This window comes from Siphateles boraxobius, unplaced genomic scaffold (genome assembly GCF_051911475.1).
Source record: "Siphateles boraxobius isolate OS27281-9 unplaced genomic scaffold, OSU_SipBor_1 75, whole genome shotgun sequence".
Taxonomy (NCBI): domain Eukaryota; kingdom Metazoa; phylum Chordata; class Actinopteri; order Cypriniformes; family Leuciscidae; genus Siphateles; species Siphateles boraxobius.
Genome location: NW_027509203.1, coordinates 1,458,540 through 1,471,933, shown reverse-complemented (window position 1 = coordinate 1,471,933; position 13,394 = coordinate 1,458,540). Strand labels below are relative to the sequence as shown.

The following is a 13,394-nucleotide window of genomic DNA, read 5'->3' as shown; positions in this document are numbered from 1 at the left end:
CCACACGCAGCGCTCGGTCCACACGCAGCGCTCGGTCCACACGCAGCGCTCGGTCCACACGCAGCGCTCGGTCCACACGCAGCGCTCGGTCCACACGCAGCGCTCGGTCCACACGCAGCGCTCGGTCCACACGCAGCGCTCGGTCCACACGCAGCGCTCGGTCCACACGCAGCGCTCAGTCCACACGCAGCGCTCAGTCCACACGCAGCGCTCGGTCCACACGCAGCGCTCGGTCCACACGCAGCGCTCGGTCCACACGCAGCGCTCGGTCCACACGCAGCGCTCGGTCCACACGCAGCGCTCGGTCCACACGCAGCGCTCGGTCCACACGCAGCGTGTGGACTGAGCACTGTATGTGGACTGAGCGCTGCGTGTGGACTGAGCGCTGCATGTGGACTGAGCGCTGGGTGTGGACCGAGCGCTGCGTGTGGACCGAGCGCTCAGTCCACACGCAGCGCCGCTATATTTCCAGTATGAAATATAGTAATATAGTAAATATAGTACAGTATTGAAATAAAAAAATAATTTTGGTCATTCTTGACCGACACGCGAAGAGGGTTAAACGATGATGTTCACTGATAAATCATTTACAATAATAAAATATTTCAATATTCCATTAAAAACCAAAACAAGAACTTACATGTTTGATTTCATACTGACTTTAACAGAATCTGAGATGTATGATAAATCTTGAGATTTGTTCCAAATGGACATCCAGTATTAATCTAATTTATGCAAAAATTAAATATGATTTCTGTGTTCTGCAGGGATGAGCATCGTGCTGGTCGTCGCAGAGGGTGAAGTATTCGTAAACGACGCCGAAATCCAGAAGTCGGCACTGCAGGTGATCATAAACTGCGTCTGCGCTCCAGACAAGCGTGTCTCCAGCATCGGCAAGTTCATCTCGGGAACGCCACGCCGGCGTCTGCCGCAGAGCCATCGCGCGAGCGAGAGTGTGCTAGCCAAGATGTGGAACGTGGTTCAGTCCAACAACGGGATCAAAGTCCTGCTGTCCCTGCTGACCATCAAGATGCCCATCACTGATGCTGATCAGATCCGCGCGCTAGCGTGCAAAGCCTTGGTTGGATTAGCACGTAGCGCCGCGGTACGGCAAATCATTAGCAAGCTTCCGTTATTCAGCAGCGGTCAGATCCAGCAGCTCATGAAGGAGCCGGTGCTTCAGGACAAGCGTAGCGAACACGTGCGCTTCTGCAAGTTTGCAGCAGAGCTAATTGAGCGAGTGTCCGGGAAGCCTTTGTTGATCGGCACTGACGTGTCGTTAGCGCGGCTGCAGAGAGCTAATGTTGTGGCGCAGTCGCGCATCTCGTTTCCAGAGAAGGAACTACTTCTGCTAATTCGGAATCATCTTTTATCTAAAGGTCTTTCGGACACGGCTACAGCTTTAACGAAGGAAGCTGAGCTTCCCATGGGGCTACATGCGCTAGCACATGCTAGCGTGCCGCCGTTCACTCCCGTTTCTGTGGCCACGTCTCCTTCTCCTGCCGCCGGCATCCCTCGGACTCCTCGGCTCACTAACGGAGTTGCGGCTCGTTTGGGTGGCCACACCCCTCATCACCCGCAGCCCCGCCCCTCAACTTCACAGGCTCTGCCCCCGCCACCACCTGCCGTTTCTCACCACAGCAACGGCTCTCCGCTAATCGGGCGAATCGTGTTCTCGCGAGAACGACCGTCAACGTGTCCCGCCGCTGGAGGGAAGAGGCCGAAAGTGTTGAGGCAGAAATCAGATCATGGCGCTTTTATTCAAAGTCCGGCTATGAAGAAGCAGCTGGACAGACATCTGCCCTCTCCACCTTCTCTAGACAGGTGTGCTAGTCTGTGTTTATATTCCTAACATCCGGTGATATTCGATCATTTTTGACCGAAAGATTTTACTTTATTTTTTTATTTTTTTATTTTACTTCATTGGAATGGTACGAAACTTGGCAAAGGTTTTAGCACATGTTATGTAAACAAAACAAAAATCATGGAAATGATTCGAAAAGGTTATATGGTCCTGAAAAAAAATAGTCACACTTGTGCTCCTCGCAGTCAAAATGAGCGAAATGGAAATGAATGGGAGATGTATTTCATCTAGTGGAAGCGTTTGGTACTGCAGCCGAACGCAATCTTACTGAAAGCTAATTTTTTGAGATATCAAGCTCAAATGTATAACACAACTTGTTTAGGTTATGGTTTTGAGTAAAATTTTAATTAGAAAATATATATTTCATATAAAATTTTAATTTTTGTGCATTTTTCATGACAATACACGTAAAATTACACTTTTATAAAAAAATATTCACTTCAGCAATAATCTGCCAAGTGTCGTCTTTGAAAAGAGACCAAACTTAAAAGTCTGTCGCTCTAAAGCATTCAAGTTTTACCACAGTTTAAGTTGGAAATTTAATTTTTAGGTGTATGCTCAAAAAATGAATAAATGGATTAGAAATACAGTGTAAATATAATTTAGTACCATAAATTCCCTAAAAACTAAATATTAAATAAAAAACATAATCAAACTAAAATATAGTAAATTCAATTGACAAAGAAAAAAATGCTACCGACACGCGAAGAGTCTTAAGTCCCCCGGTAGTTAATAATTTTATCCCTTACAACTCATCTTTTATAATAACCAATATGAAAAAATGTCTTCTTGCCTCAAAATATCTTTAATATTGAAAATATCTCTATTCACTCGACACCATTGCCTCATTTAGTACATGCGGATCTATGAATATGCAAATGAGCCCCGCCTCCACTCACTCACTCACTCAGAGATCCACTCGTTGACGATCACACGTTGATCTGATTGGTTACAAGGTAGTTTGTGACGTCAGAAACACCAGCGATTTCAAACCGTGTTTTTCAGACTGTCTTTGGTTTAAGACAAACCATGTTTAATATCCTAAATTAACACCATTGCTGAGTATTTTCTCCTTAAAACTGCAGTGAACGATATTAAAAACACCGTATAAACAACATTTAAAAGCTGGATTTTCACCACAGGAAGACGCTAGTATTCCTGAACATTAAACCAATATGCAAAACGATTGGTCAAACCATGGTGTTGATTGTGGCCTAGAAATGTTTTATATGTAAGCAATAAGATACTTGAGGCTAGTGCTGTATGGTGAATAAGTCCCGGCTGAAGGGCGTTGTTCGGCACACTTATTCTCTCTATTCACCTATACACTTATTCTATGTACTTATTCACGATACAGCACTAGCCTCGAGTATCTTATTGCTTTTATAAAATGGTTACCACACAATACAAACATTAAAGCCAAAAAATATGTATAAATGCAACTATTGCATCACTAAAAATCACTTTTAGGAAAGTCTTCCTTCTGCTGGAAAAATAGTCCCTGACCGTAAACAGCAACAGAAGTTAAATAAATTTTTTCGTCATTAGATCAAAGACTGTCTTTATGAGTGAGTCTGTCAGTAGAGAAGACTTTTATTTTGAAAGGACTCAAACTTGTGAACACTGAGAAGGAAGACGCAACTGATATAGGGCACGGGAAAACCCCTTAACTTTTAAAAGGAGAAGATATCAGAGTGGACATTTAAACAGATATTACGAATATAGGACTGATATAGATGCTATATGTACTGTAAATGCAGGAACGCTCGCTTACTCGATCTCTCACGATACTCTATAAGCTTATCAATGAACAATATCAATGAGATCAAACATGTTTACGTTGCTAAGAGTGGTTGCTAGGGGTGTTGTGTAGTGATATATAGAACCGTTGTGTGAAGCGGTCATAGCCGTGTGTTATCGGAAATAAAACACCGCTATTGACCAATCAGAATCAAGGACTAAACTCAGCGTTTTATAAGAATAACTGTGTCATGTGTTGTTGTTTGCAGTATAATAACGGAGTATTTGCGAGAGCAGCACGCGCGCTGCAAGAACCCGGTGACGACCTGCCCTCCCTTCAGCCTGTTCACCCCTCATCAGTGTCCCGAGCCCAAGCAGAGACGCCAGGCGCCCACTAACTTCACCCCGCGACACACTCGCCGGGTCGTGTACCCCAAATACGGCGGAGTGGATGGAGGCTGCTTCGACAGGCATCTCATCTTCAGCAGGTGCGCTTACCTGGGGTTTCTGGAGTCAGGCCTTGAGCAGGGGTAGGGCTGGGTATCGGCTCAGAGGATTCAACTCGATAAATATACATTTAATACAAATCCTATATTTAGGTTTACAATTGCTTAGATGTGCAGTGTGTAATTTTAGCGACATCTAGTGGTGAGGTTGTGAATTGCACCCAACAGAAGTTACGGTGGCCGACAGGAAGTGACGTCGTCGTCTGAGACCGCAGAGAGTCACCAGTTAAACAATGAGGTTTCTTTATAAAGATAAAATTGTTTACCTAATTATTCAGTAAAACATTGTTATTGTGAATATTGTGATTTGTTCATCATTGTGTCAGTGTTTTTTTCGCTGACTTTAGCAGCTTCTTTACACGACGAACCACGTTTGTCCGATCAGGGCCACCGTAGAGACATGTGTATGTAAGGAGACCCGCGATGTGTGTAGACAAAAACGGCTCATTCTCAGCTAATAAACGCACAACGCTTCATTATGTCTTTATACACCACTGAAAACATAGTTATGTGATATTGTATTTCTGTCAACAGATCCTCCTGAATATTACACAATGCACCTTTAAATAATACTGATAAATAAAGAGCCACAAACCTGAATATTAAACCTTTTATTTTAGGTACACTTGGGTACATTAAAACAGAACCCAACCCTATATTTCAAATGAATAGACAGGATTTTGATGCAAGATGAAAAGTTGATGCTGAAAATTGGACGAGTCAGAACAGTGGCACGCCTTGATCAAACAGGATCAGGTTATTTTATGTTTAAGATAAAACAAACATAAATCTCCCAGCATTAGCTGTAACATGGAGGCTGAAAGCCTATGAACAGTGCAGGAAAACTAATACTGGCCTTTGGGTGATAGATAAATATGGAGAAAAAAACTATTCGTGGCTTCTGAGAACCGATTTTTGTGACCAAAGCAACTATCCACAGGATATGCGTTTCAAATTTGACAGTTTTTGGTTGTTCTTTTCACAAGTGCTTGGGCTGGGCTGTAAATATTGATTTCTCGATTTTAATCGACCGATATCGATCCTTAAATCCCAAGAATCAATCTTTTAACTCTACAGGAGCCCTGTCTGTCGCTAAATTACTGTAATATTACCAGTTTTAATTAACCGGTTTGTGTACAAACATTTTAATTATACACAAGGTAGTTTTTATCACAATGATAATGGTATAATTACGTTCATTTAATTCCACCTCTTCAAGCTAGCCTCCCCTGCTATGTAGCTTTTGTGAAACACTCAATGGTGATTGGCTATTTCTTTTTTTACCAACTGAGGCACGAGAGCCCGACTATGGATTTGCCTCCATTGTGATTATTGGATGGCTGGAGCTACAAATAGTGTTTAGTGAAGTTTAGTTCTCGCATCAACTGAAACAGCACTGACTAAAACATCCAACTCTGGATTTAAGAATCAATATCGGTTTATCAAAATGAGTTAAGTCAATATTTTAGCCCAGCTGTAGTATCCCAGTATCCCTGTAGTATCTCATCTTTTTCCTCTAGACTTTAGGCTCACCACTGAAGTGTGTGTGTGTGTGTATGTGTGTGTGTGTGTGTGTGTGTGTGTGCAGGTTTCGCCCGATCTCGGTGTTCAGGGAGGCTGAGGAGGATGAGAGCGGCTTCATGTGTTGTGCGTTCTCGGCTCGAGAGCGGTTCCTGATGTTGGGCACGTGCACCGGCCAGCTCAAACTCTACAACGTGTTCAGTGGACAAGAGGAGGCCAGTTACAGCTGCCACAGCTCAGCCATCACACACCTCGAGCCCTCCAGAGTAAATACACACACACACACACACACACACCTGAAGGGGTTTATTCTGATATCACACACACACACACACACACACATACACACACACCTGAAGGGGTTTATTCTGAGAACACACACACACACACACACACCTGAAGGGGTTTATTCTGAGAACACACACACACACACACACACCTGAAGGGGTTTATTCTGAGAACACACACACACACACACACACACACCTGAAGGAGTTTATTCTGAGAACACACACACACACACACACCTGAAGGGGTTTATTCTGAGAACACACACACACACACACACCTGAAGGGGTTTATTCTGAGATCACACACACACACACACACACACACACACACACACACACACACACACACACCTGAAGGGGTTTATTCTGAGATCACACACACACACACACACACACACCTGAAGGGGTTTATTCTGAGATCACACACACACACACACACACACCTGAAGGGGGTTCATTCTGAGATAACAACTGGATGTATGTACATTATCCTGCTTATTATACGGATACTTGCCACAACTAAATAATTAGACACGAAATATTGATCTGAGTTGAAATATTTTATTAGGTCTTTAAACACAAAGCTTGCGCAGAGAGAGCAGTTTCAGCGGCGAGGTCAAACTAGACGGACATTAAAGAGATACTGTATACAGTCATAACACTTATTACACAGCATTGCAACACATTATTATAAACTGTTTTAAAATCGTTCCTGTTTGTATCTTATAATCCAACAGTCTACAATAGTCACAAAATGGCAGCATCTGTGTTTGTATGAAACGAGAGAGCGAGTCCACGATACTGGATGGCGTAGTCAAATCAATATTTTGTTTACAGTTATTTAACTGAGTTATAATATTTTATTAGGTCACCAAACATTAAACTTCCACGAATATAACCCGTTGCTAGCGAGTGTGTAGCGCTGCTGACTTCAGTGACCCGGATGAGTCTGTGTTTCTGTGTTCAGCGGCTGTTATCTGGGAATAATAAACCGCTGGATGTGTGATTGACCAATCAGAATCAAGCGTTCCACAGAGCCGTGTAATAATGGTTTTTAGTTTCCATGGTAAAATAAGGCTGATACAAAAAATTAAGGCAATTGAAATGATTCATCCACAACTGATGGTGTTTTCCTCTTTGTAAAGATGTAATGAAATGATGCGTGCTCTGCCTCTATCAAAGTACACAGTTGTGATTATCTGAATGTGATTATGGCAGATTTTGATGTGTGTGTGTGTGTGTCAGGACGGCTCGCTGCTGTTGACGTCAGCATCTTGGAGTTATCCGTTATCAGCGCTGTGGGGGATGAAGTCTGTGTTCATCATGAAGTGAGTCTTCAAGCCCACCAGCACTCCACTCATATTCTTCATGTGTGTTTTTAATTGAGGAACTTCTCTGTTTCCAGGCATTCGTTCCTGGATGATCATTATGTGGAGTTCAGCAAACTCTCTCAGGACAGAGTCATAGGAACAAAAGAGCACATCGCACATGCAAGTCTCCTTCCTAACCAATCCCTGTCTTTCACTCAGTGCTGTGTGTCTGTGGTTTTTCAAGGGAATCATCTTTCAGCTCTTATTCAGAGCAGTACTAAATAAAAACATGCAGATTCTAAATGTTGTTTTAAAACTTGTATATAATGTGATTAAATTTAGGGATGCTCGATATATCGGTATCGGCCAATATGTTCATTTTTAATGTTCTCATTATCGGGCCAATAAGACAATTTGTCCGATATATTAAAGCCGATAAATAATGTATTATTTCCTTCAGCTGAGACGCTTCAATGCGCTCTGTTCATCATGATGGATTTAAATTCCTTGAAAAATTAATGTAATCATAAAAACAGAAAATACAGTTCAGTGAAACATATAGCCTAATTAAATTATAATGAGAACATCATAATTTTTGTGCTTGGGACATGGATTTTAATGGTGATACTTTTGTTTTTGTAATCAGGCTTTCAGAAATTATATAAAAATCGGTTATCGGCTTTCAAATATAAAGAATTATCGGTTATCGGTAAAATGTTCATATCGGTGCATCCCTAATCAAATTATATCGCCATGCATCTGTGTATTTCTGCAGATATATGACATCCAGACAGGACAGAAAATCCTGACCCTCAATAACCCCGACCTGGCCAACAACTACAAGCGCAACTGTGCCACGTTTAACCCCACGGATGACCTGGTCCTGAACGACGGGGTCATGTGGGACGTACGCACATCTCAGGCCATCCACAAGTTCGACAAGTTCAACATGAACATCAGTGGCGTTTTCCATCCCAATGGATTAGAGGTCATCATCAACACAGAGATCGTATGCTTTTCTGCGCAGTGAACCACTGTTTGATTATGACGCAGTTTTCTGATTCTTCTGTTTTTGTTAAAGACCCCCTGTAGCCAATCATTTTAGCCCTTAAAGCTCATCAACAAAACTACATAAGCATTTTTTCCTTCATGTCTTAAAATATCTTGAATGTAACTCGACACCCTTGCCTCATTTAGTATTCGCGGATCTATGAATATGCAAATGAGCCCCGCCTCCACTCACTCACTCGCTCAGAGATCCACTCGTTGACGATCACACGTTGATCTGATTGGTTACAAGGTAGTTTGTGACGTCAGAAACACCAGCGATTTCAAAGCGTGTTTTTGAGACTGTCTTTGGTTCACTGCAGTTTTAAGGAGAAAATACTCAGCAATGCTGTCGACTTATGAATTTACACATGGATTGTGTTAAAGCATATTAAAAACATCACATAGACACATAAACAACATTAAAAGCTGGATTTTCAGCACTTTAACTCTTTACAATACGGTTTTAAATCAAATGTTGTATGTTGACATTAGTTAATGCACTGTGAGCTAGTATGAGCGAACACTGAACGACTGTATTAAGGAACATTAATTAATACATTCCTCAGTTTAACAAATGCATTAACTAATGTTAATAAATGAGACGTGTGTGTCCCACTTTATATTAGGCGCCTTTAACTTATATGTACTCAAATTTAACTGAATTATTTGAAAAAATGTGATGCATGTTTTTACAATGTACTTATATTTTTAAAATACCTGCAATTTATAATTGACTCTAAACAAGCAAATCCGTCCTAACCTGAGTTTTACAATACAGCATCAACGCAATAAGTATTAATTTAGTTTTTGATTGAAGCCCACAGTAGTTAAAGACACGAGCCAGTAGATCAGTGCCTGTTAATGTAGAGGGGTCGGTTTGGGAAAGTCTTCCTGGGAAGCGTGTGTGTGTGTGTGTGTGTGTGCTTGAATGTGGAGTTGTTTGCTTTAACCGGAGCTCCAGTGGGATTTGAGGACGTTTCATCTCCTGCACACTGTGCCAGCACTGGATCAGTGTAGGATCGTTTTCAACAACAATGGAACCGTCATTTATGGAGGTGAGAGACAGAAACACACCGCATTCAGATCCTCTCCTCCTCATGTAATGTGGCCGTCTTACGCTTTATTTCTCCTCAGTCGCTCCTGCCCTGTGCAAGCTCGTTCCCAACACTGGATGAAAAATAAAATAGATAATTGTGACTTTTTATTTCACAATTCTGATTTTATAAATCGCAATTATGAATTTATAACACTATTGTAACTGTATATCGCACAATTCTGACTTTATAACTTGCGATTGCAACTTTATATCATGGTGTTCAGACTTTTTTTCTCACAACTTTATATCACGCTATTCTGATAAATAAAGGCAGAATTGCGAGATGTAAAATTATCTTTTAAAATGCTTTCTTCTGTGGCGGAAACGAGCCTCCACAATGTTGCCAAAGCAAAAACTGATTTTTGATGACTTGGCTAATTTATTGAAAAGAAAATATACATATATTTTCACATTCATATGACATTAGCATTCAGACTCAGTAATCAGATTAAGCAGCTTTGGCTTCAACGATTACAGCCTCAGTATTTTTGGGGCTTCTTTTGCAATCCTGGACTCTGCAGATCCTCTATGAGTGTCTGGATGTGTCCAGTTTCTCCACAGATAGATCTGATAGATGATCTGATAGATGATCTGATAGATGATCTGATAGATGATCTGATAGATGATCTGATAGATGATCTGATAGATGATCTGATAGATAGATCTGATAGATGATCTGATAGATGATCTGATAGATAGATCTGATAGATGATCTGATAGATGATCTGATAGATAGATCTGATAGATGATCTGATAGATGATCTGATAGATCTGAGAGCGATTGAGTCGTCAGTAAACCACTGTTGTGTGTTTAAAGAGGGCCTGTGAAGCTCCAGTTCTTCTCTATATCAGTGTCAGTGTTTCTGAACTCCTATTCCTCATTATAATAACTCATACGCAGAATAAAGGGGCGGGTCCTGGTGGAGTTAGGGGTTGAATATGTGTGTGTTCCAGTATTTCACTGATGTTCTGGAGTGTGTGTGTAGCCATGTTGCAGGCTGACGATGAGGATGACATGATGGAGCAGCAGATAAAGAGTGATGGTGTGTGTGTGTGTGTGTGTGTGTGTGTGTGTGTGTGTGTGTGTGTGTGTGTGTGTGTGTGTGTGTGTGTGTGTGTGTGTGTGTGTGTGTGTGTGTGTAGCCATGTTGCAGGCTGACGACGAGGATGACATGATGGAGCAGCAGATGAAGAGTCCCTTCGGCTCCTCCTTCAGGACCTTCGATGCCACTGACTATAAACCCATCGGTATCTTCATCCTCAGTTCATAAACATCCTTCAGCTTTTACAAAACAATATCATCTGTCTGATCAAAATATATATTTTGTGTCTTATTAGTGTAAAAGCATTTACAAAAGAGACAAACTCACATGCTGTCCATAGATGTTACTTTGAAAATAACCTAGTCTTTCTGTAATGAGTTTTTTTTTAAGCTGATGAATAATGCTAATAATTGTATTGAGTAATGAATATAAAAAAAAAAGTTATTTGTATGTGCTAAATCTTCCTGATGATGTGTTTGCGTTCTCAGCCACCATTGATGTGAAGAGGAACATCTTTGACCTGTGCACCGACACCAAAGACTGCTATCTGGCCGTCATCGAGGTATGCCGCGCACTTTATTTATTTATTTATTTATATGATTTTGTGTATATAGTTGCAACAACTCCTGGACAAACTTTTAAGGACTTATTTACGGACCCAGAATTTTTTTTTTTTTTTTTTTTTTTCACAAGTACATTTAAAGAATCTTTTATAGAATTAGTACAAGTTTGTTTTCATTTTCATTATGTTGTACTTTCATTAAACATTTAACAACATAATATCATATGTATCATGAATAATAAACCCAAATACTACTACTAAACTAACTCTGAGTCTTTGTGCTTTTAAAATGTTGAAACTGAGAGTTTTCCTGTTCGGTGTGATGACAGTGAACAAAATTACCTTCCACAACACTACATTTGTACAATAAAATGTCGACTACATCTGTCTCCCATATTTATTGTGTGTGTGTGTGTGTGCGCACTACAGAATCAGGACTCTATAAACATGGACACTGTGTGTCGTCTGTATGAGGTGGGCCGCCAGAGACTCGCTGAGGAAGAGGAGGATGAGGAAGATCAGGTGAGGCGGATGCACAACATTTCAAAACTCTCCTGTTTTTGTTTTGCTTTTATGCTCTGATTTTCCGTGCATGTATATTGAGGAAATATTTTATTTAAGAACAAAATAGTTTCAAGGTTAATTTCACTAAAAGATGCCATGCTTGATTTGGTCCCTGTTGTGGACACAGGAGACAATACAGTGCTTTCCCCGATAACATCAAGTATTGCCTTTAGAATTCAAATATAATTCGAATTTTGCTAATATTTAAGAAAGAAATTCCCTAGTGTTTGTGTGTGTGTGTGTGTGTGTGTGTGTATGTACTGTATATATATATTTGGGGGAGACTTTTGCTGGAATGAGCCATTCTGGGAATTCTCAATTGTGCAATGTTGTACAGTTATTTATTTTTTTAACAGCATTTGATAATTTATCACCATCCTTTTGTTCATTAAAATTAAATTTGATGTCTGCAAAAGCACATGTTCTGCTTGTGAAATGCAGTGTAGCGTCTCGTTCTCAGGAGCGTTTGCACAGAACCCGTTCGGGTCATCTACATCACTCACTCGGGCGCTGTGTGTGTTTCAGGAGGAGGAGGATCAGGATGAAGACGACGACGATGACTCTGATGATGACATCGATGACATCGACACGGACCCGCTGCTGGCCGAGCTGAACGAGAACAACGGAGAGGAGGATGGAGAGCACGACTTCTCTCCGTCTGACGATGAGGAAGTGGCTCGCCTTCTGGATGAAGAGGCTGATGATGACGACGACGACGACGACGATGATGATGATGATGATGACGACGATGATGATGATGATGATGATTCTGATGATAATGAGAGAGATGTGGAGCTTGTGCTGGACAACAGTGAGTTTGACAACATGCACATTCATCCAGTATTATGATGATGTCAGAGTTCGCACAGGGTGCTCAAGTGCTTGAATTGGACTTTGTGAAATGTAAAACCCTTGAAAACAGCCTCATTTACGAAGAGTGCTGGACTTATACAATATGTATGAAATGTCATATATAACACAAATACAATATTTTCATGCAAAATGAACACTGCAGCCCATTTGATAAACCCCCATCAGACCTTTACTCGATACGAAGTACGCCAACATTATAATATAAAATATTATTTATTGAACAATAGACGTCCTCCGCGCTGGCTGATTCCGGAGAAACATACGATGTAAACTTCCGTTCCTACCAAAAACATTAGTTCCGGTCCTGCAGGCTGTCATGAACCCAAAATCTCATCTCCACAAATACAATACAGCAGCACCAAACACAACGACTTCACGATGATCCAGTGACACACATTTGAGGATGAGCGCAACTTTTATTGGAAATATTTGCGAACGCTCGTTTTAAGCGGGAATCCAATTCATTTGCTCACGGTAACACCGATGTGACCAATTGCAATAGATGCAAATAATAATAATAGCTAACTCTTTTCAAAATCTTATTATTTTTATTTTTATTTTTTGCTGAATGACACACTCAGCATGTGTAAATACTGCGGTTTAAATGTAGACGATTTCTCCCACCGCTATGGAAGTTTGATGGAATAAAAAAGGTAATTGTGACTTAGGTAATTTTTTAGTTGTGAGTTTATTTCTCACAGTTTTGAGGAACAAAATGCAAATCAAGTCATCACAAAAAAACACATGTACAATGTTTTTGTTACATTTTATTTTGATGTTTTTATTTTGAGGCCTGATGAAGCAGTTCTTGATGAAACGGTTACTGGTACACTTCAGGTTTAAGAGCTTTACTGTATTAAACATGAACACAGTGTCAGTCTCTCAGTTACAGTCACAGCTTGAGTTTCTGCTATAAAGCGTCTCTCCAGAGAGTTCATGTTTTCTCTCGCATCTGAACAGAAGATTTACACCTCA

The 13,394-nt window shown here is 40.9% G+C and overlaps 1 protein-coding gene across 6 annotated transcripts in view; it reads left to right on the top strand.

Annotated features, from left to right (window-relative positions):
• dcaf1 (ddb1 and cul4 associated factor 1) overlaps positions 1-13,394 on the top strand; it is a 50,544-nt gene that overhangs the window by 35,818 nt on the left and 1,332 nt on the right. For 4 of the 6 annotated variants that reach the window (XM_077217593.1, XM_077217592.1, XM_077217590.1 and 1 more), the window contains 11 exons: positions 768-1,824; positions 3,874-4,092; positions 5,699-5,897; positions 7,167-7,249; positions 7,327-7,411; positions 8,007-8,240; positions 9,243-9,336; positions 10,521-10,625; positions 10,909-10,982; positions 11,412-11,504; positions 12,072-12,357. In XM_077217593.1, the coding sequence (XP_077073708.1) occupies positions 768-1,824; positions 3,874-4,092; positions 5,699-5,897; positions 7,167-7,249; positions 7,327-7,411; positions 8,007-8,240; positions 9,243-9,336; positions 10,521-10,625; positions 10,909-10,982; positions 11,412-11,504; positions 12,072-12,357 (2,529 nt within the window). Of the gene's footprint in view, positions 1-767; positions 1,825-3,873; positions 4,093-5,698; positions 5,898-7,166; positions 7,250-7,326; positions 7,412-8,006; positions 8,241-9,242; positions 9,337-10,363; positions 10,447-10,520; positions 10,626-10,908; positions 10,983-11,411; positions 11,505-12,071; positions 12,358-13,394 lie in introns of all 6 variants that reach the window. The other 2 variants (XR_013197399.1, XR_013197398.1) reach the window with 1 other exon arrangement.